At 33.0% G+C, this 22,456-nt stretch overlaps 1 protein-coding gene across 2 annotated transcripts in view; it reads right to left on the bottom strand.

Annotated features, from left to right (window-relative positions):
• The window catches only part of LOC144963360 (chromatin-remodeling ATPase INO80-like), a 52,160-nt gene extending 35,201 nt beyond the window's left edge, over positions 1–16,959 (bottom strand). The window contains exons 1-16 of one of the 2 annotated variants that reach the window (XM_078897315.1): positions 16,686–16,959; positions 14,763–14,801; positions 12,365–12,517; positions 11,079–11,182; positions 10,617–10,684; positions 9,768–9,899; positions 8,456–8,588; positions 7,762–7,811; positions 7,113–7,256; positions 6,135–6,188; positions 5,630–5,833; positions 4,386–4,590; positions 3,707–3,774; positions 3,073–3,097; positions 2,336–2,430; positions 1,465–1,578 (exon numbers count right to left, since the gene is read on the bottom strand). In XM_078897315.1, the coding sequence (XP_078753441.1) occupies positions 1,465–1,578; positions 2,336–2,430; positions 3,073–3,097; positions 3,707–3,774; positions 4,386–4,590; positions 5,630–5,833; positions 6,135–6,188; positions 7,113–7,256; positions 7,762–7,811; positions 8,456–8,588; positions 9,768–9,899; positions 10,617–10,684; positions 11,079–11,182; positions 12,365–12,507 (1,539 nt within the window). In that variant the 5' untranslated portion in view covers positions 12,508–12,517; positions 14,763–14,801; positions 16,686–16,959. Of the gene's footprint in view, positions 1–1,464; positions 1,579–2,335; positions 2,431–3,072; positions 3,098–3,706; positions 3,775–4,385; positions 4,591–5,629; positions 5,834–6,134; positions 6,189–7,112; positions 7,257–7,761; positions 7,812–8,455; positions 8,589–9,767; positions 9,900–10,616; positions 10,685–11,078; positions 11,183–12,364; positions 12,518–14,762; positions 14,802–16,667 lie in introns of both variants that reach the window. The other variant, XM_078897316.1, reaches the window with a different exon arrangement.
• Positions 16,960–22,456: the final 5,497 nt, after the last annotated feature.

The following is a 22,456-nucleotide window of genomic DNA, read 5'->3' as shown; positions in this document are numbered from 1 at the left end:
CAATGTAAATAATAGAAAAAAATAACCTTTAACATTTGGCTGTTAGGTGGCAAAAGAAACACATATTCATAAATACTCGATCATGCATCAAATAATGTCTAGATATGGATATTTTATGGAACAAAAGGTAAAATTTTCTAAAATTTATCAAAAGTTACAGTCTATCTATTTTTAGACCAGAGCAAATTATTGCGCTGGTGTGAACAAAACGAGAATTATTCGGAGCCTGATTTTCAGAATAATTTAGCCTTATATTATTATTTCTGCAACTGTTAGATTTTATGTAAACATATTTTCAATACTGAAAGTGTATTGCCTACAACTCAAACTACAAAATTGGGAGACCTATATTGTGTGTAAATTATTCCGGTCCCTAACGGAAATCACTAGCAACTTGTTATTGTTTACGTTTGGGGCACCTAACTTTACTGCTCTATAGTCAATGTAATACTGTGGTGCTAGAAGCTGTGAGCTAAAAAGTAATGAACAAATATGAATAAAGCAGCTTAAAAAAAAAAACAACAAAATACCAAACAAAGAACGTTTCTGGCTCAAAACCCTTCTTCAGTCACGTAAAAAATAAAACCCAATAAAAACATTATAACTTAAAAACATGACAGATTTTTTTAAATAATAGATTTATGATTTTACTGTTTTTTGATGTTGACTGAAGGAAGGTTTTGATCCCAAAGCATTCTGTGTTTGGTATTTAGTTGGGTTTTTTTTGCAGCTATTTGTTTGGTTTTTTAAGGTTTTTTTCGTTGCTTGCAATACATTAAGGTCATATTAGTGCTAGTAAAAAGGAAGAAATGAGATAGTCAAAAGTTCTAGAATTACAATTAAAGCACCCAAGAAAAAGTAAGACAAAGAGGAATTGGTTACAATAGGAAACAGGTGTAGATTCCAAGAGCATTCTATCATTGTACTTAGTTTGAAATCAACCTAAAAGACAGAAAGCATGTTGGAAAACAGATATAGGGGAATAGAAGACACAGCAAGTGACTCCCTGCCCACTATGGAAGTCGAAGCCGTTTTCTTCATTTTTGTTTATTACATTCTACACAACTATACTGTATGATAAACGGTTTAGAATTCTTTTTTTTTTTTTTTTTTTGTTTGTTGCTTTAGGTCTCTTCCAACACAATTGAGGTTATATGAGAGACCGCTGAAACAAAAAAACAAGCAATCTAACACTAACAAAAATAGTACAAATGTAAATCAAAATCATGACCCAAAGATATCATAAGCTAAATTATAAATAACCAAGAACAAACAGGCAGAAGATTTACAGAAAAAAAAAATATCCCCTGTCAAAAATACAATCACAAACCAAAGAAGCAGGATAGGCTAGTAAAGAGAAGAAGAAACGACATCACTATCGGATCGTACACCCATGCGAACATCATAGGTATACGATTCAAGGGTGATGCTCCCATCCAACCACCCGCGGTTTAGAATTCTCACCTCTGCCAAATATGCCAAAAAAGCAATACTTTGAACAGTCTTTCCGAGACCCATCTCATCTGCCAGGATTCCATTGATACCTTGGTTGTACAGATTGGCTATCCAGTTCATACCCTACAAACAAAAAGAAAGTCAAGAATAAATTTTTCCCCATATACTTGAAATAAAAATTTAAAAAAAACAAAAAACCATTTGTGTGTGAAATTCTCTTTAAAATATTAAGATTTCAAAGTAGCTTCAATCATAGTAGCACAATCGTCGCTTGATTCTAGTACGCTCTCGGGAGGAAGCCAGAAAGCTTGCTAGTATCCGAGTGAGCCGAAATTTGATGCTCATGAAAGGTCAACTTATTATCAAGGATGCCAGGTTGAGAAAGTGAAAATGATGGACATGTTGGAGCAGAATGAGGGACAAACAGGGGCAGCGTGGCTCAGCGGCACGGTCTTTGCTTCGTGCCCGAAAGGTACAGAGTTCTATCACCCGCCTCTGCGCTGTGTGGCCTTGGGTACGTCACCTCACCCTAGCTCAATTTGCGGCGCTGTACTCCAGCTGATGCCTGGGCTATTCCAGTCTTCCCTTGGAATAGGCCCTTGAGACAAATTTCCCCAATGGGATGAATAAAGGACATTTTATTTTTACTCTACAAATGAGGGATGGAATAATAAGCACACACACACACACACACTGTCAAAATTAAATAAGGATAGTAGCCGACAGTACACAATAATACTGCCAGTTGGATGTAGTTTAAAATATCTCGGTCATTCTATTGGAGGCATCATATAATAATACCACCCCGGTCATTGACCTCCCTAAAATATAATATTATATAATTGACATCCCTGATATCAAGTAGGATTCTATGCCATACCTTCAACTGGTATCCTTTCAATTTGCCACTAAACATCAAAGGCTGGGCACTTTGGGCGTCTTCAGTTAAAGAGGGCTCAGCCAAAACGCCATCCACTGTTCATGAAATTTTTAAAAAAGAAAAAATTAGGGATGATTAATTAGGGACTACTATGTCTTATGAAGTAATAAAATCTGTCAATTCAAGGATCATATTACATTATTAATTGTTGGATAGAGTTGAAAAACAATATTTTCAAAGTTACCGAACCTTTAACTCAAAAAGAGATGTAATTTTATTTTTTCCCTAAAAAAAAAAGCTGATCTTTACCTTTAAGGGAAAGAAATATGTCCTTTCTACAAAAAAAAAAAAAATTAATTAAAAAATAAATACAGCAGAAGTGTTTAGTTAGCAGGCAAACATTTCTAATTGTTTACATTGCAAGATCCTTTTAATTGTGGACAGCCTTGTCAAATATTTCTCTGCCGTCTGTCTGAATTTTAAGAGATGTGCTAAATGTTTTTATTATTGGCTGAAGAAGGTTTTGAGCCGAAACAGCCCATATTCGGTATTTTGTTCTTTTCGAAGCTGCTATGTACTAATTTTTGTTCATTAATTTTAACATATCGTCATCACAGCCACCATCACGTGGCATAAGTGGCTTAGGCATGATCCAGGTTCATGATGCCACTTGCTTAATGTTCAAGAGCTTAATCAGTTTTTAAATGAAAAAAACAAATGACAATAAAGACACTTACATGCGCTTGAATTGAATGCTTGCCGCTGTAGAATAAAAAGCATTCAAAATTAGTAAATATAAACGTGGTTTAAAACTATACAATATTATATATGGAATACATATAAAAGACAAAATGAGAAAGGATAGAAATCAGAAATGTGGGTCAATAAAAATACAGTAGACGTTGGAATCTAGCATGCTCTCAGGAGAAGCCAAAAAGAGTGTTAGAATTCCAGTGTGCTCATGGGAGGTAATGACTTATAAGGAATGAGATTAGCAGAAGAGTAGCGTCCCTTGATTGGACGTCACCCATAGTCGTTCTCTCTGTAAGGTGGCGTCCAATCAAGGGACGCTACTCTTCCGCTAATCTCATTCCCTATAAAAGGGTTGCCAATTCAGGAAGAAACGATTTACTGAACTTTTACACATACATATAGGCCAACCCCTTTCTGAGTGCTAAACTCCAGTAAAAATCTAATCTGAATTAACATTTATTTTCCGCTTGGCAGGTGATTGGAAAATACTGAGGATTTATAACATACTGACTACCGTAAATATACGGAAAATTGGCAACATCTTTGATATAAAAAAAATAGAGAAAAAATTCTCCACAATTGTTATAAAATCATAATGAAAAGGCAAAGTTTCCATACCGTTTGTTTATGCATATGAAATGCAGATTCAGCATTCTCAATGGCAAGAGTCTTGGCAGATTCCGCATCTTATAAAAAAACAAACAAACACATAATCTTGATAAATAAAATCATATTTTTCACATTATTTTTTTATAAAATTGACTTACAGAGTGGATACCATATCATAATTTATGAGAACAATATATCTACAAAAAAATTCAGAGTTACTATTCATTTTTTAATATATCAGAGCACACAAAATGATTAAAAATAAAGAAAACACAGTCATCTATATTACAGAAAAAAATCAACCTTAAAATGACTGATACATAGGCTAATAATAAATAATAAGAAAATTCTAAATAGTTGAAAATTTCCATATATGTTCTTTCCTTTGTGTGTAGATCATAAATCTAAAAATCTTAAAATTTAGGATATATCATGTATACCATTTCAGGTTCCATTTGTGAGCTTAACATAAATTCAATTTGATGAGAAAAAAATTGATAAGATTCAGACATACCTCTTTCTAAATATGTTTAATTTTTAGTCTTCAAAGGAAGAAAAAAGTACTAACCACTTAATGTGGTAGTTGTAGTTCTACAATTCGTTTTCAAAACAGTACTCAGGTCTGTTGATCGATTCAGGAATAACTGAAAAATATGTAGCTTCTGAAAAAGGCAAATAGGTCCCTTACCATAATCCTCTTCCTCCATTTCATCCTCCAACACTCCACCGTTGATGTGACGAGATGAATTCACATTTCTGTTGTTCTCATCTAGCTGACTCAAGATCTGATCTTTCCTCTCATTTCCTTCTCCAGTTATCTTCCTTGCCATGAAATGAGCATAGAGCTCGGTTTGTGTGATGAGAAAATTGAGCTTTCTTTGTTGCCGCTTGGCCTGAAAGTAAACAATAGAGCCTTTTACTTTTAGATTGAGCTCAGTCTTGAAAGAAAAACCAAGTAAACTGTTGTGAATATCATGCATTACATTTTGGTGATGTTTTATACTTTAAATCAATTATATACATCGCAGACCTCCCTACTCGAAAATTTTAAAATTCGTAAATTTTAGGCGTTAAAAAATGTAATCACTATAGTTAACTATAAAAATCAACAATTTTTACTCAGACAAGGATTAAATAACACTTCACAATCCTTAAAATTATACTGTCTACCATCAGCTTTCAATTTCAATAAGTTTTAATGACTTAGAGATGCTCATGATGTTCTGTAATTGGAGCCAAAATTTCGTAATTCTACAAATTTTCGTAAAGTAGACAGGCCTGATATACACCATTAAATAGATTAAGCAGAAGGCCTTCTGTCTCTTAACTCACTCAACCCTAACACCGACTATATCCGTAGTTTACCCGGGTTACTTTTACCCAATGCCTATTTATTACATTTTTCTGAGACAAATTATAGGCGTAGTTTGCATGTTAATGGTAGTTGAAAAAATACTTTCTATGTACATGCTCATTTTAAAGACACTTTTCCTATTTTGAAAAGTATCAAAAATCTCTAGGATTGAGTGAGTTAAGATCTCTGGCAGAAGACGAGTGTGAAAAGTAGAGGAATCTTACATAGAAGATAAAAGAGGTGGCTGAAACGTCCCAATTGGAAAAGGTCAAAGACGGTAAGGGAAATAAGTCATATACACACACCGTAAAACAGCTTAAATTCACTACAGATAGAATTATATGACCGAATAGTGTGAGGGATAAAGGATTTCTTGTGTCTCTTTCTGTCTTGTGACATTTTTAACATAGACAAATTCTAAATATTACCGCACTAGGTCAGATGACAAATGAGTAATTTCTCCACACAATGGGTACAATTGGGAGTCTGACTACTCCCTACTCCGAGAATACTGCGTTTCAAACTTATAATGGTGGGCAAAACAATGGGACACAGACATTGTGCAGGCCAACCCATACCTCTTTCAATTCAAGATCCAGTTTACGTTGTTCCAGGGCCTCTTTTTCTGCCCTCTTCCTGTGTTCTTTTTCCACCTTCTCAAATCGTTTCCAATATATAAGCATTTCCCTCGTGAGTCGTCTGGCTCTTGAAAGTGTCTCTTTCGAGGTTTTCTGCGACTGCAGGGCAGCTCTTCTGCACTCTCTCATTGCTTGAGTTGAAATCTGTAATACCATATGAAATGTTTTTAATACATACAAATATAAGAAAGTGCAGCAAACGTTGGTCCCAAATAAAACATATACATTCCGATTTTATAAGTGTAAAAAATAAGGTATGAATAATCATTAGTACCTTCATGAATATGCCATTTGCATCAAGCTCAATTTCTTTCTACAAATAATCAACCATTCTATGACAATAACACATCAATCTGTCTGAAAATCAGAAAAAGTCAATAATAAGAATATATATATATATTATTTTTTTTTAAGCATTCATACAATTCATTAGACTGCAGCTTACCTTCTTTAACGTTGCCAACATCTCTTTTCTTGCAGATGCCTTTTGCTTCTGAGCCTGAAAATAGCATAGAACAAAATAAAAATAGAGCAAACTACATTCCACCTAAATTGAAAGTAACAAAACAAAGGTTCTTTACTATAGAAGATACTGCATATTTTCTTTTTACACAACTCTAAGAGTAATACTCTGTTCTTTCACATCCTCTTTTTGTTTTTGTTTTCTTATTATTTCATTTGTCTTTAAAATCTGAAAGATTGAAACAAGCATAAGGTTAAGCGCTAATCATTTGCAATATAAACTTTAAGAGCAATATTTTGTTGTTTGTTTTTAAGAGTTTTAAGGCACTTGCAACACATTTAGGTCATGTCAGTGCCAGTAAAAAGGAGAAAATGGGATAGTCAAAAGAAATATTCTAGATTCACATTTGAAGGCACACAAGAAAAATTAAGACAAAGGGGAATGGTTCGAATTGGGAACAGATGTAGATTCCAGGAGCATACTATCAATGTACTTAGCTTGAGATCACCTTAAAGTCTCATTGAGACATCAGCTCAGAATCCCACTAAGAGCATCACACTCAAAAGTTCACATTATACATTCAAAACAACACATATAACAATACACAACAGAGATGATTTACAAGGAAAAATATGTCATATCCCAAAACTTTAACTATACATTTGACTGTTTCCCTCTCAGCCAAGGACTCAGAATAAGTAAAGGACAAAACCATGTAATCTCACTCCAAGACAAAGAGAGAAAGCAAGTTGGAAAACAGATATCTGGGTATAGAAGACACAGTAGGTAACCTCCCATCCCAGCCCACTATGGGAAGTTAGGAATCCTGCCCAACAATATTTGGTAATATCTATGTCAGTATTCAGTATGCAAGTAGCAGTGCATGTAGTAAACCTGGTCAAACAAAACAATGTGTGGATTAAACATTGTAACAATCATTATAAGATATTTAGAACATACTCTTGGTATTTCTTTCTTGGCTATGGATATCCATAACCTCCTCCTCTTGGCATCAGCTTGCTCGGGTGTCAACTTTTTAGGTTTCTTCTCTTTCTTCTTTTCTTGTTTAGACAAAAGAGCCTCTAACACAGATGGATCAATTTCCTGAAAATGACAATAGAATGTCACGAGTAAGAAAATTATTGTATCAAATTTTAAAAATTCAACTTCCCTAGAGCAAGAACCAAAAACCTTTACAAATACTTGGCAAATTGAGTTATTCATTCTAAATTTTTATTACGACACTTCTCTTAACTTATTTTTAAATCAAAATGCTGTCCATTTTAATGAAAAAAAAAAATAAAAAAGAATCTTAAACAACTTTCTGTTTAAAGAAAATAAAAAGAAAACAATTTTAGTTTAATTATAATAAACCTGTTATAAATAAAATCAAACGACATTTTAGCTTTGTGCATGCATTACTAAGGTCCATTTCTCAATTAAATTTGCTCATTTAATGTAGAATCTAAAAATGTAAAATCTGAGAAAATAGTTAACCGCTTGACCATGAGATCTTTCACTACTTCACCATTTGGCAAGCTGACTGTTGCATGAAGGGAAATGTCACTGACTTGTCAATAGAGTATCCAACAGCTTTGGCATTACTTACCCCTCCATCGTCATCCAGCATTCGCTCCTTTTTCAACTTCTTTAACTTAGCTGAGGAAAAAGCAAACGGAAAAAAAATATAATAAATAATAACATTAAAAAAGAAAACAAAGAAAAAAAACAAAGGGTTTGTTGAACAGTATCCAGGATTATATAATAATTTAGGACAGAAAACAAAAATTATTTCATTGCACTTAACAATAGGGAATGAGATTAGCGGAAGAGTAGCGTCCCTTGACTGGACGTCACCTTACAGAGAGAACGTCAATTTGGTTTTGAAGTGTCTCAAGCCGCTTTCACTGGAAGCGAGGTTGAGAGACGCATGCGCACAACCAACATGACGTTCTCTCTCTAATAACTTTTCCACCACCGGTGACGTCACAGACTATGGGTGACATCCAATCAAGGGACTCTACTCTTCCGCTAATCTCATTCCCTATAACAACCATATTGGTGAAATATGTTCAACATCTGGAAACTATCAAAACTGGAATTCTCAGGAATGAGATTCAACTGCGAATCAACTATACGGTTATTGGCCACATACCAACAACAACAACAAAAATTTTTAATTCGCACAATTATTCCATCACCTTAATCCTTTGAGTCATGAATCTTTCTCAATTCTGTTATAGCTGATAACCTCATAATCCACTCTACCACCCTACAAATGAATGTGTAAAGATGAGAATTACCTTTGGCTTTTCTTTCTAATTTCTTCTGTTCCTTTGAAAGCTTCTTTTTATGTCCAATAATAGACTTGCTGTGCTCTGGGTATTTGTCATAGTTGGACAGCAGTCCAGTGCTATAGTATTGATACTGTCGAAGCTGAAAGGTCAAATTAAAAAAAGACAAAATAAAACCAGATTTCCCCCCCCCCCCCTTTTTTTGTTTCTTCTTGGTGTGGTGTGGGGAGGGGGGTGGTGGTGTTACATTTCAAATAGAAATATTGAATTTTACAATCATCATACTTATTTAATGATAAAATTCCAACATATTTTATAGACATGGGTGGTAATGAAAAACAATATTTCAGCAGAAAATTGTGAATGAGCAAACTTGTAGGATACAATGTAGCAATGACTATGAAAAATGTTTTTTTCTCTTTTTGAGGAAAATTTTTGTCTAAAATCAAAGCCCTATCTCCACTGAGTAAAAATGTTTTTGAATTTTGAAAATCCATTCATAAATAAACAAGTTATGCTGTTTCAAAGGTGTAATTTATTTGGATGACCTGCAAAGAGGAAAAAAATGCGAAAATATGGGACGCTTTTTCGGCATTTTTTTTTCGACCTTTGGTTGTGTCTTGCGTAATAAGTGAATTAAAAGATTGAAACTTGAAGAGCAAATTAGGATGGTGTTTTGTAAAATACGGGAAAAGTACTCGTCATATTCATATGAAATTTTACAACCAAAAAGAAGAAATGTTCATGTATTACCTTGTCAGCGACAAAACCTCCACGCCCAGTAGTTTTAGAATTATTTTACTCCAAAGAGTAAAAATCTATTTTTAACGGTCTTCTGGTAATTGCACGAGTTTTGTCGCTTGACATAATGTAAAATGACTTTTTTTCTAACTGTGTGCCAACCTTCAGTCATATTCATCGATAAACAGCGTCGTAATTAATTTTTTAAATAGCATATACAAAACGGCTTCGTCCCATATTTTGACGCGAATTCGGGCACTTCGTAAGCGAAAAAGAGGCCCAAAGATTTGTACGGGATAGTCATTGCTATACAATGGCACATGTCATCCAAAACTCAGAAATATTTGATGCAGAAAGATGCAATCTTGGGGCGATTATCTTCATTTATCTGTGATATACACGCTACTTTGTCTCATGAACTAATCCATAACCATGACCAGTCACATTTTTTTAAAAAACAACTTTTAAATCTCTTTAAAGAAAATTATGCCCAATCATCTTAATGCATTAATTTCAGAAATAAAACTATTGTACACATTAAACAAGGTCCTATTAAATCAAGAACATGTCAAATCCTCACCTCTGGATCATAAACAAATTTCTGCGTGTGCCTTTTGGCATACTTGTGTTGTTTTAACATAAAATGCAAGTCTTCCAATTGTTTCTTGTCATCATCGTCCTCATCAGATGACGTGTCACTCAGCAAAATGTTCTGGAAAGAAAATTTAGAAAAGAACATTTTTTTTAATCAACTAAAGAGATATGATATTATATAAAAGATAATCCGTCAAAATCAAAGCTGTTTCAGAAGTGAAAGGAGTGATAAGGTGTCAAACGAGAAGCAGGATTAGAAATTACAGGTTGTGAATAAGTTAAAAAGAAAAAGATCTAAATATCAGAAAGTCACAGATTTTGAACATGAAATTGGGAAAATATTCTGTAGGTGCGACTAATCATGTAATTAGTACGTAGATAACAAGTCTGCCAACATTGATGCTTAGGGGTTTAAATTAACAAATTACATTTTCTTTTCCATTCATTTGCTGAACAATTTTATCAGAAATGGTGTTGAACGCCCTTTATCAATGTAGGTCAGAGTTCACTTTATGTATAATAATAAAGTTTTTCTGACTTTGTTTTTTTAATTTGGAAAATACCTCCCTTCAAGATTTTATGGGAATAAATATTTAAAACTGCCAAACTGATATTTAAAATGATATACCATTTTAGAATTTTTCAAAGTCTGTCAAAATTTCGCCAAGTCTTTCGAAATCTCACAAAAAAATAACTTCAGAATCTTGATGAAAACTCAGACTTGTGAAATGTTAACCAGGAGGCCAACTAATTAACATGAATTAATCTTTCCCCTTCCCCCCTGTGAAAACATAAAAAGAAAAATATACTATTCATGAACTTTTAAAAGGCTCACCCTCATCCATCGTCGACTCTTCTTAACTTTGCTAAAGTTGTAAAGCCTGGTCTTGTCAGCTTTTCTCTCTGTCGTTGGTACAAAAAGAAAGTTAAATTTCAATATTAATCAATAACAAAAACTCTCCCTATTGCTCCATTTAAACTTGAGGGAGAACAATGCTTGCTACTTTTATTCAAAGTTATTTTAAAGAGCTTCCACCCCCCCCCCCCCCCCCCCCGTTTGCTAATGATCCAGCATTGTCGTTTTAATGGAATCTATATCTCACAGAATAATGACAACCATAATATTTACACAATCTTAGCAAAAGGAAATGAAAAAAAGAAATAAATTTAAAAATTATAAAAACCAAATCAATAACAAATACCAAAAAAAATAATTTTCCAATCTGTTGATCAAGTAAAAAGATACCATAAATATAATGTCAAAAAGAGAAAAAAATGATTTTCCTAGGAAACTTACCATACTTTGAAATGGCAATGCCATTCACTGCCTTTCTCTCTTCTCCATCTTTCAAGACTGTCTTGAATAAGTTAGTTTCAGAGTCGGAGGAGTCTGTATCATCACTGAAAATTGACAAATTATTGTTTGTGTTTCCGTTGTGCAGTAAGGTAGCAGGGAAAGCCTCTGATGTTAACTCTACAAAATTATGAGTTTCTACATAATCTACAAAATCTTTTCCATACTCACAAACTACCTTGAAATATGATATCTTCTATTATTATTATTACCCCCCCCCCCCCCACACACACACACATTTTAGGATTCTCCACCTGTTCAAAAAACAAAAAGCTTTAGTGACAAATGTGTCATTTTGCTTCGTCCTATGATGTTCACATTTTGACATGCGTAACAAAAATGGAAATAAATTATATTAATATTCTCAATAACGTTGACAAAAAGGTTTTGTGTGTGTGTGTGTGTGTGTGTGGCTTTTTTTTTGGGGAGACACGAGGGAGAGTGTCATGCAGCCTTTCAACCCAATTGTACTAAAAAAATAAAACCCTTAAGAAGAATAATTGTACATTGGATATATGGGAGATATTAAGAAATAAATTGATGATCAATCATCACCAAACAGTATTAATGCTGGGATGACCAATATCTGTCATCTGCATTTCTTGCCAAAGAGGGACCTAAAATTTGCCCAAAAAAAACCCCAAAATTTGCCAAGGAGAACTAAGCGTTTCAGTAAAAATTAACACGTGATACAGAAAAAAATATATAAAAAAGACAATTTATTACATTTAAAGAGGCTACATTATGAATAGCGTTGTTACAAAGATTCTAAAGGATCATTATCCGCAGAGAGTAGCTTCCCTTGGTTTGGGCCCAGGCAAAGCTGCATCATTTCTCAAGTTTCACACTTTTTTCTTCTTTATTTTGTTTTCGCTTCTTTTTTTTTTCCCATAATTTGCCAATTTTCCCAAAATTTACCAAAATGTGCAGATCGCCCTGATATTTGCGGCTGCAAATTGCCATTTGCGGCCATAAAAAATGCAGATGACAGTAATATGCTCGAAACTGAATACATGTAAATCTATCTCATAAATTTTGTGCTAAGTTAAATGACTTCATTCAAATTCAAGGCAGGCCTGCATCTGCCCCCTGAAAAAATTGCCTGAAAATCTGCGAGACGTAATTGGGTCCAGGTCCAAGGCGGAACAACGTGATGCACAGTGTAATTTCCCTTGTGGATTAATACAGTTTATACCATCTTATTTTATCTTATTGGTAGTACAACTCACAAATCATCCAAATTCTCTTTAATCTTGCCCTCCACAAATTTCATAAAGGGATCCAGGTTAAGCGCAGCTTCCAACTGCTGAATATGCAGTGGTTTGGCCAGCATACGGCCATAGTTGTGTTCAGGTGCAACTTCACAGGCCATGATCACAATTCTGTGGAAAATTTCAAAATTTCAAGATAATCAGTTTATGATGCGCAAAACATGTCCTCCTGTCAATATGTTTGATTTGAACTGGAGAAAATAACTTTACTATCTATGGAGATTTAAAATTTAAAAAAAATAATATACAGTTCCCACTATTCATCCATAGGGGTCTCCAGTCTCCAGGCGGAAATGCCATGACTTATCTACTTGGCCATCTCACCATCTATGAATATTACCTACTTTCATGACAACTATTGATCATATTATCTGACAAATCAAAGCATTTCAGTGATCTATAGTAAAAGGTCAAAACAGAGATAGAATCATTCCAGTGATCTATGGTAAGAGGTCAAAACAGAGATAGAATCATTCCAGTGATCTATGGTAAAGGGTCAAAACAGAGATAGAATCATTCCAGTGATCTATGGTAAAAGGTCAAAACAGAGATAGAACCATTCCAGTGATCTATGGTAAGAGGTCAAAACAGAGATAGAATCATTCCAGTGATCTATGGTAAGAAGAGGTCAAAACAGAGATAGAATCATTCCAGTGATCTATGGTAAGAGGTCAAAACAGAGATAGAATCATTCCAGTGATCTATGGTAAAGGGTCAAAACAGAGATAGAATCATTCCAGTGATCTATGGTAAAGAGGTCAAAACAGAGATAGAATCATTCCAGTGATCTATGGTAAGAGGTCAAAACAGAGATAGAATCATTCCAGTGATCTATGGTAAAGGTCAAAACAGAGATAGAATCATTCCAGTGATCTATGGTAAAGGGTCAAAACAGAGATAGAATCATTCCAGTGATCTATGGTAAGAGGTCAAAACAGAGATAGAATCATTCCAGTGATCTATGGTAAGAAGAGGTCAAAACAGAGATAGAATCATTCCAGTGATCTATGGTAAGAGGTCAAAACAGAGATAGAACCATTCCAGTGATCTATGGTAAGAGGTCAAAACAGAGATAGAATCATTCCAGTGATCTATGGTAAGAGGTCAAAACAGAGATAGAATCATTCCAGTGATCTATGGTAAGAGGTCAAAACAGAGATTGAATCATTCCAGTGATCTATGGTAAGAGGTCAAAACAGAGATTGAATCATTCCAGTGATCTATGGTAAGAGGTCAAAACAGAGATTGATCTTCCAGTGGATCTATGGTAGAGGTCAAAACAGGAATTGAACATTCAGTGATTATGGTAAGAAGAGTCAAAACAGAGATTGACATTCCAGGTGATTATGGTAAGAGGTCAAAACAGAGATTAATCTTTCAGTGATCTATGGTAAGAGGTCAAAACAGAGATAGAATCATTCCAATGATCTATGGTAAGAGGTCAAAACAGAGATAGAATCATTCCAGTGATCTATGGTAAGAAGAGGTCAAAACAGAGATTGTGCTTAATCCTGAGGAAATTGGTGAATACGAACAAATATCAGGAATTCCCCCTGTAACATTAGGTGATTTTAGTTACAAGCGACATTTTAAAGTAATCTTAGAGTTAGTAAAAAAAAAGGATGATGGGATTCTCAAAAGAGGGTAGATTGTTTTGTTTTTAAGGGTTTTAGGGCGCTTGCAACACATTTAGGTTATATCAGCGCCAGTAAAAAGGAAGAAAATGGGATAGTAAAAAGTTCTAGAATTACAATTAAAGCACAAAAGAAAAGGTAAGACAAAGGGGAATTGGTTCAAATAGGGAACAGATGTAGATTCCAAGAGCACACTATCCAAGTACCTAGTTTGAGATCATCTAAAAGTCTCATCCAGACACAAGCACAGGTCCCAACTAAGAGGAATACACTCAAATGTTTACCAATCATATAATATAATATGTAAACTAAACAGAATACAATGCATAACAGAGAGATGATTTACAAGGAAAAAAAATCATCTCCCAAAACTATAACTACACATTCAACTGTTTCCCTCCCAGCCAAGGAACTCCGGTAAGGATCAGGACAAAACTAAGTAATCTCATTCCAAGACAATGACAGGAAACAATTGGAAAACGGGTATGGGGGGATAGAAGACACAGCATGTACCTCCCTGCCAAAAGAGGGTAGAGATCTTTTGAGATCATAAAAATTCTGTTTAAGAACACTGCAAAATGAATTTATACTCAATGTTTTTTAAATATAAAGAGTTACACCTTAATTTATGATGTCTAAATAAATATAATTATAATGAGTGGTGTAGTGCAATGATTTAAATTGTTTGACCAATAATGTAAAAATAATACCAATCCACGTACCTTTATGACATCTTGAAGCTACAATTACATTTCATCCATCTGTTAAGTGAAAAAGGAATGATAAAATATTTAGTACATTTGCAAGGTATGTTCAATTACTAAAGAATGACCCAAAGAAATTAAAGTCAACATGAGCAATTGCTGCAAAAACAAACCAAAGAAAAAACTAAGTGCTGAAATGTTTGCAAAGATACTTTTTAAACTTTAAACCATTGCTTCGTTCACAAATACAAATGAAAATGGTTATAGACATACTATACCACTGCTAATAATAATAATAGTGATCAATAATAAACAATAATAATAATTGTTATTACTACTATATATACCAATGGGGATATTATTAGCCTTTCATGTGCTCGAGGTCATTGGTCACATTGCAATGTGTGCTCAAAATGACCCACATAGTGAAATGTGTTCACAGTTTAAGAAACATCCAACATCACAATTGGTCATTTTGCTCAGTGTGACTCATGGGTATGTTTACAGTTTTCATATAAATACAGCAGTGTGTTTATATTTATTGAGAAATGTCCAGTCGTTGTACAGCAACCTACATGTGATCGATGACTAGGTTGGACGAAAACATGAATAAAGATCGCTCCCATTACTTAACAAGATTTCAAATTTGTATTTACAAATAAAAAATGACTATTTATACTCACTCATCACAACACATACCACTTTTGATTTTTTTTTATCACCACTGATCCTAACAAATAGCAGAGCGAACAAAAAGATTATCTTAGTCTTAGATTGCTGCTAAACATGTAAAAATGCATTTTACACGAAATTACGAGAGATAAAAATTACCAAAGGAAACTTGTTGCATCGATTGTTCATACAAAATAAAATTCAATATATGGACAATAAAAAAAGGCGGAGCAATATTAGAACATCTGGGACATATTAGTCATTGAAATATTAAATAGAGAGCTGACATTGCTCATTGCTCGTGTTGAAAAGCGATGTCTGCTACTGCTATCATTTAAAACTTTATTGGGAGAAAGGCTATTGTAAAATGTAAAAGAATGTAAGGCTAATTAATTACTTTAAAAGAAATTTTATCCAGTTTTTAAACCTCAACTCAATTTTTGACCTGATGATGGTACCTACTATCTTCTAAGAAAAAAACCTCTTAGCCAAGTCACTATTGGATAACAATAACAAATTATTTTCTGTGCTTATTTTTCGACCTAAGTCGGATGATGAAATGAGAAACATCATAAAACTGAACTTGGCAAACAACCATATTGATGACGTACTCCATTGTAACATTAAAATAAATAAAACCCAAAATGTTTCCTTTAAATAAAAGTTATAATAAATAACCATGCCATGCCATCATCATCATGTCAAAAATAATTAAAAATAGGAGATGTGAGTGTGAGCCGAGGCTGAAATATTTTGGGGTCGGTGGTCACGAATCACAACCCCAACAAAACCAAAATTCCACATGCTTTCCACTCACAGACTCACTCGTGTCTCTCGTCTATACTTTCTATACTTTTAGACTGGTGCTCGTTCATTCATATTTCAATTTCACAGGCGAGAGTCCGACTCAGTAGAGGGACAAAAGACCATTCATAATTTGTGTGCAAAACTGATGCTTTAACTGCGACTGAGATGTAGAGAAATTCTCAGAAATGGCATCGATTGTTTTATTCATTTCGTACCAGTCTAAGTCCCAGGTCCCTAGTCCAAATTCATTATTATTATCTTCAAACTTCCTTACACTCAGCGAGTAAGAATTCAGCAATTACCAAGAGGTACAGAACTGAAATTGTGACCAGCTCCTCAAACTGAATATGGAGCTGTAAAAAGCTTATAAGACGTCGGAAGAATGCATATTTCTAGAGACATAACAAGGTCAAAATTTAGCAAAATTAACGGGACTTTCAGTACCGTTTCACTAGACCCTACCGACGAGCGATTCGATTCAATGTGGTATGAACCAAACATCAGCCAGAGCTTTGGTGCATCGGAATTCCTGACGGGAATTTTTGACAATTTCAGTCGTAAACCTTGCTTGTTTACTCAAGTCATGTCACTGCGCAGTGGCAATGTTCCTTGGCAATACCAAAATGGCGAACGTAATAAAGGAGGCGCGTTCGGTTGGCAGCCACAAAACGATCGTAAGCAAGCATGACTTTCTTTTCGCGAAACGGGGTAAACCGCCATCATTTATGATAATCTCTTAGGGATACTCCAAACTGTTTTGAATGCAAATTCAGAAATAAACCTTTTCATTTGTATTTTTTAGTCATTTTTTTTTAAAATATAGCTTTGACTTCCTAAAAGTAATAATTTGACATTTTAATTACATTTTAATGCTGTAAGATATATAATAATGATGGGTTGGAGATTATAATCTATTTATAGAATCAACCTCTCCGGTGTGATTCCCTTTCTCCGGTCCTTTTTATGGTCTCTTCACCTTTATTCTTCTTCCTCAAAAGAAAAAAAATAAGGATTATTGATTCAATTACTGATTCATTTCTACTTCATTTTGCCGAAATTGTTAAATAAAAATATTATTATTATTCACTATATTTTTAAAAACATCTTTCCATATTTGCCATTGTTTTGCTTTCTCACCAGACGAAAGGTTTTCCCCAATAATTATGGTCCAAATATTCACAGAGAGATCCGTCGCCCCTTGATGCCAAATATTTATGGTTTGAGACGGTTATTCAGTACTATCATAATATATTACATTTGCCAAAATAGAAAAATAATCCCAGAAAGTTACGTAAAAAATTAAAGTGACTGATTAGGAGCAGGCGCTGGTGTATGATAAAGATATGAAAAAGTGTAAATGAAACAGTGCTATACAAAATATGAAGGAAAATACAAGCAAATGAAGATTCCTGCCAAAAATCAGCATAATCTCAACTGGAGCGCATTTTTAAAGATATTTTTTTCTTGAATTTTTCTTTCTGCTTTGTCAGGGTACTGTTTCTTACCTACTTTTTTTCATATACATAATATTTTTAAAAATCATAAACTGAAAAATAAATGGATTAAAAATTGGATGTCATCTGTTAAAAAGTCATTCATAATAATATCGGTAATCCAACTAAATTTTATGGTTTTGAATCGATAAATACATTTTTGGCTAATATTATGTGCGCCTAGATTCAAATCGACGCTTCAACTCTAACAGACCTGCCTACTTGAAAATTTGAAAAATTCGTAATTTTTTAGGAGATGAAAAATGATAATTAAAGTTAACTTTAAAAATCTACGATTAACCCTCACAACGATTAAATATCACTTCAACATCCTTAAAATTATGTAATCTAGCGTTAACTTTCATATTCATTAAGTATTGATGATTTAGAGATGCTCATGCTTTCTTTTGATGATGTGTATAATTAGCGTTGTTCGTGTACTGTGTTAGGGCTTAATGATTAAGTTAATCTATGTTATGCGCCCAGAGCCCTCCTGATGAAGGGATGTTTGGCGCACTATAAATTTATACCATTATTATTATTAATTATTATATTATTATTATTATTATTATTATTATTATTATTATATTATTATATTATATATTATTATTATTATTATTATTATTTTTATTATTATTATTATTATTATTATTATTATTATTATTATTATTATTATTATTATTATTATTTTATTAATATTATTATTTATTATTATTATTATTATTATTATTATTATTATTATTATTATTATTATTATTATTATTATTATTATTTATTATTATTATTATTATTTATTATTATTATTATTATTATTATTATTATTATTATTAATTATTATTATTATTATTATTATTATTATTATTATTATTATTATTATTATTATTATTATTATTATTATTATTATTATTATTATTATTATTTATTATTATTATTATTATTATTAATTATTATTATTATTATTATTATTATTATTATTATTATTATTATTATTTATTATATTATTATTATTATTATTATTATTATTATTATTATTATTATTATTATTATTATATATTATTATTATTATTATTATTATTATTATTATATTAATTATTATTATTATTATTATTATTATTATTATTATTATTATTATTATATTATTATTATATATTATTATTATTAATTATTATTATTATTTATTATTATTATTATTATTATTATTATTATTATTATATTATTATTATTATTATTATTATTATTATTATTTATTATTATTATTATTATTATTATTATTATTATTATTATTATTATTATTATTATTATTATTATTATTATTATTATTATTATTATATTATTATTATTATTATTATTATTATTATTATTATTATTATTTATTATTATTATTATTATTATATTATTATTATTATTATTATTATTATTATATATTATTATTATATTATTATTATTATTATTATTATTATTATTATTATTATTATTATTATTATTATTATTATTATTATTATTATTATTATTATTATTATTATTATTATTATTTTATTATTATATTATTATTATTATTATTATTTATTATTATTATTATTATTTATTATTATTATTATTATTATTATTTATTATTATTATTATTATTATTATTATTATTATTATTATTATTATTATTATTATTATTATTATTATTATATATTATATTATTATTATTATTATTATTATTATTATTATTATTTATTAAGTTCTGAAATTGGAACCAAATTTTCGTAATTTTACGAAATTTTCGTCATAGTAGGCAGGTCTGGTCTACGTGCACATATTATGTAGGGATACGTCTCTTCAAATCAATATTGAGACATGACTTGGAGTTTTGATATGAATGTTGTAAAGAAAATATTCTCGGTTTGATCACAAATTAATAACAAATCTAAGAAAAAATAATTTCAAAGGCTGGTCACTCAACATAAAATTTATTAAAAAAAAAAAAAAAAAGAAAACAAAACATTCAGGTTTTTCGGAGCCTTCCGTTCCTGTTCCCTTAAAATTGTTCATGGAGAAGTTATCAGGTGTCGATTGTGAATCGTTTTGAAACAGTCAAGCAATGTTGAACGTGATCAATGACCAGATGTATGACATTCATCTTTTAATAAAACCCTGGCAGTCGCAATGCATACTAAATACTAAGGTACGAAACTTTATGTTGCCCGCTAGGCTCATGATATATGTGAATGAGTAGGAAAGGATGCAATACAAATACAAATGACACGCAATATACGACATGAAACATCTATTTCCACGTGGCCCTGCGATGGGAATAGAAGAAGGGGCCTTTGGAAGCGCATCGAGTATGGCAAATCACATCAAAATGTGCATATTTGCAGGTCAAATAGCTGAAAGAACGCAGTTAGCTATGCGTTTGGTATAACCGTGTTGTAATGGGCAATATTTTGCGTTGGTTCGAGAGTATTCCATAACAAAATTGAGCCCATAACAAATTGGGTTATCCGTTCTACTACTACTACTACTACTACTACTACTACTACTACTACTACTACTACTACTACTACTACTACTACTACTACTACTACTGTTGCTGCTACTGCTACTACTACTACTACTACTACTACTACTACTACTACTACTACTACTGCTGCTGCTGCTGCTGCTGCTGCTATTGCTGCTGTTACTACTACTACTAACTACTACTACTACTACTACTACTACTACTACTACTACTATGCGGTCTAGTGGTATGACACTCGCTTTCGGATAGGAAAGTCCTGGGTTCGAGCCTCGCTCGGCGCATAGTTGAGTCCTTGGAGCAAGCTCTTTACTCACATTCTCTCACCGGATTCAGGTGTAAAATGAGTACCTGACCGTTAACAGTGTTGTCTCTATCCGAAAAAAAACTCGACAAAAAAAACGACAGAGGACGTCGGGTGCTTGATATGGGTCGGCCTAGCGGCTCTTCTCTTTATTCTTAGTATTTTGTCCGTGCCCGACGTCTTTATCCGGAAGACGGCAGAGGACGGCAGTGTCCGGTCGTCGGAGTCAGTCTCCGGTGTGGGTTAGCCCTTCGGCAGACATGCATACTTGAAAATTTAAAATTTCGTATTTTTCAGGAGATAAAAATTGAAGTCGCTATAGATAGAACTAGAACGAAGATGGCGTCACTCATGTTTTTGTTGTTGTTTGTTTTGTTTTTTGCCATCCAAGTTTACGAGTACTTCTCACTAAACTGTATGAACCAGACAATAAAAGTTCAAGGTTACACATAATTTTATGTGTTGGTCCGTTATACTTCCGGATGAAATGTGAGCTTCTTATTCTTAGCCAAGCGCATACAATGGAAACCATTTATAACAGGCCCGGTTATAACAAGGATCGGGTATAACAGGGATTAGTTGTAGTATCGTTCGGCTACACTTCTATGTTCAAGGTATCAATCCAGGTTCTGAAGTCATCATCACATTTGTTGATGGTTTCAAATCCCCCTTCAAGTTTTGTCTCTGGGCAATCTAGTACGAGGTGGTTTGCATCTTGTGGTGCTTGGTTGCACTTTGGGCATGTTGGTGATTCTTGGAGCCCCCATTTGTGCATGTTGGCAGCTGTTCTGGTATGTTTTGACCGTAGTCTATTTGCAGCTACCCAGTATTTTCTTGGTTGATCCTGTACACCTGGGAGACTTTTACAAGGATCTTCTATTAGTTCCCATCCTGTTGGTTTATTCCTTTTCCATTCCTCGCACCAGGCTTCTTGCGTGTTGTAGTTTTCTTTCTTTGATAGGTAGAAAGGTGAACGAGATTTTAGTCTTGATGTTGGGGGCGCAGTTTTGTATATGGTTTGCAGAGGAGTTCCACTATCTTCTTCAGCTCTGGATATCCATTTCTGTGTTGCATCCTCTCCCCTCAAGTGGGGTGGTGCTATAGCGCTCATGACTGGCAGCCATTGTGTTGGAGTTGATTTCAGGCATCCAGTTACTATTCGGTTCGAGTCTCTTAGTTTCGCATCAACAAGGTTTGTATGGGCACTTCTCGTCCAAACAGGAGCACAATATTCTGCCACACTGTAGCAAAGGGCCAGGGTTGATGTTATGAGAAGAGTTTGCGATGCTCCCCATGTTGTTCCTGCCAATTTTCTGAGTAGACAATTTCGTTTCCCTATCTTTCTTGCTGTACCCCCAAGATGGGTTCTATAGGTCAGCCGTCTATCCAGTGTCACTCCGAGGTATTTTGGATTTTGATCAGTTGGTAGTGTTGTGTCATCAATCTTGATCATCAGTTTTCGTTTTGATTCCCTGTTGTTAAGATGAAATGCAGTTGCAACTGTTTTGTCGTATTCATTTTTAAATACCACCTGTCAAAATACCTTTTCATGGCCGTGGTGTCTTTGCTAAGCGTTGTTTCTATATCTTCCCAGTTTCTTGATTGGTATGCTAAGGCCCAGTCATCTGCATATCCTAGTTTTGTGGAAGTTGTTTGAGGCATGTCGCTTATGTAGACGTTAAACAATGCTGGTGCTAAGACTGAGCCTTGTGGTACTCCATTTTTTATTCTTCTGACTTTGCTGGTGTTGCCACCAAGTACCACATGGAAATTTCTAGGTTCTGACATGTATGAGAGCAATTTCAAGATTTTTCTGCATGGAATTATTTTTGCAAGTTTCAGCATCAAGCCACCAGTCCACACTGTGTCATACGCAGCAGAGAGATCAATAAACACTGTGCCTGTTTTTAATTTCTTTTCAAATCCATTT

The sequence above is a fragment of the Berghia stephanieae genome, chromosome 1, assembly GCF_034508935.2.
Source record: "Berghia stephanieae isolate SIO BIC M18660-M18661 chromosome 1, UCSD_Bste_1.3, whole genome shotgun sequence".
Taxonomy (NCBI): domain Eukaryota; kingdom Metazoa; phylum Mollusca; class Gastropoda; order Nudibranchia; family Aeolidiidae; genus Berghia; species Berghia stephanieae.
The sequence above is the reverse complement of the archived record's forward strand: the minus strand, read 5'-3'. Positions and strand labels throughout refer to the sequence as shown.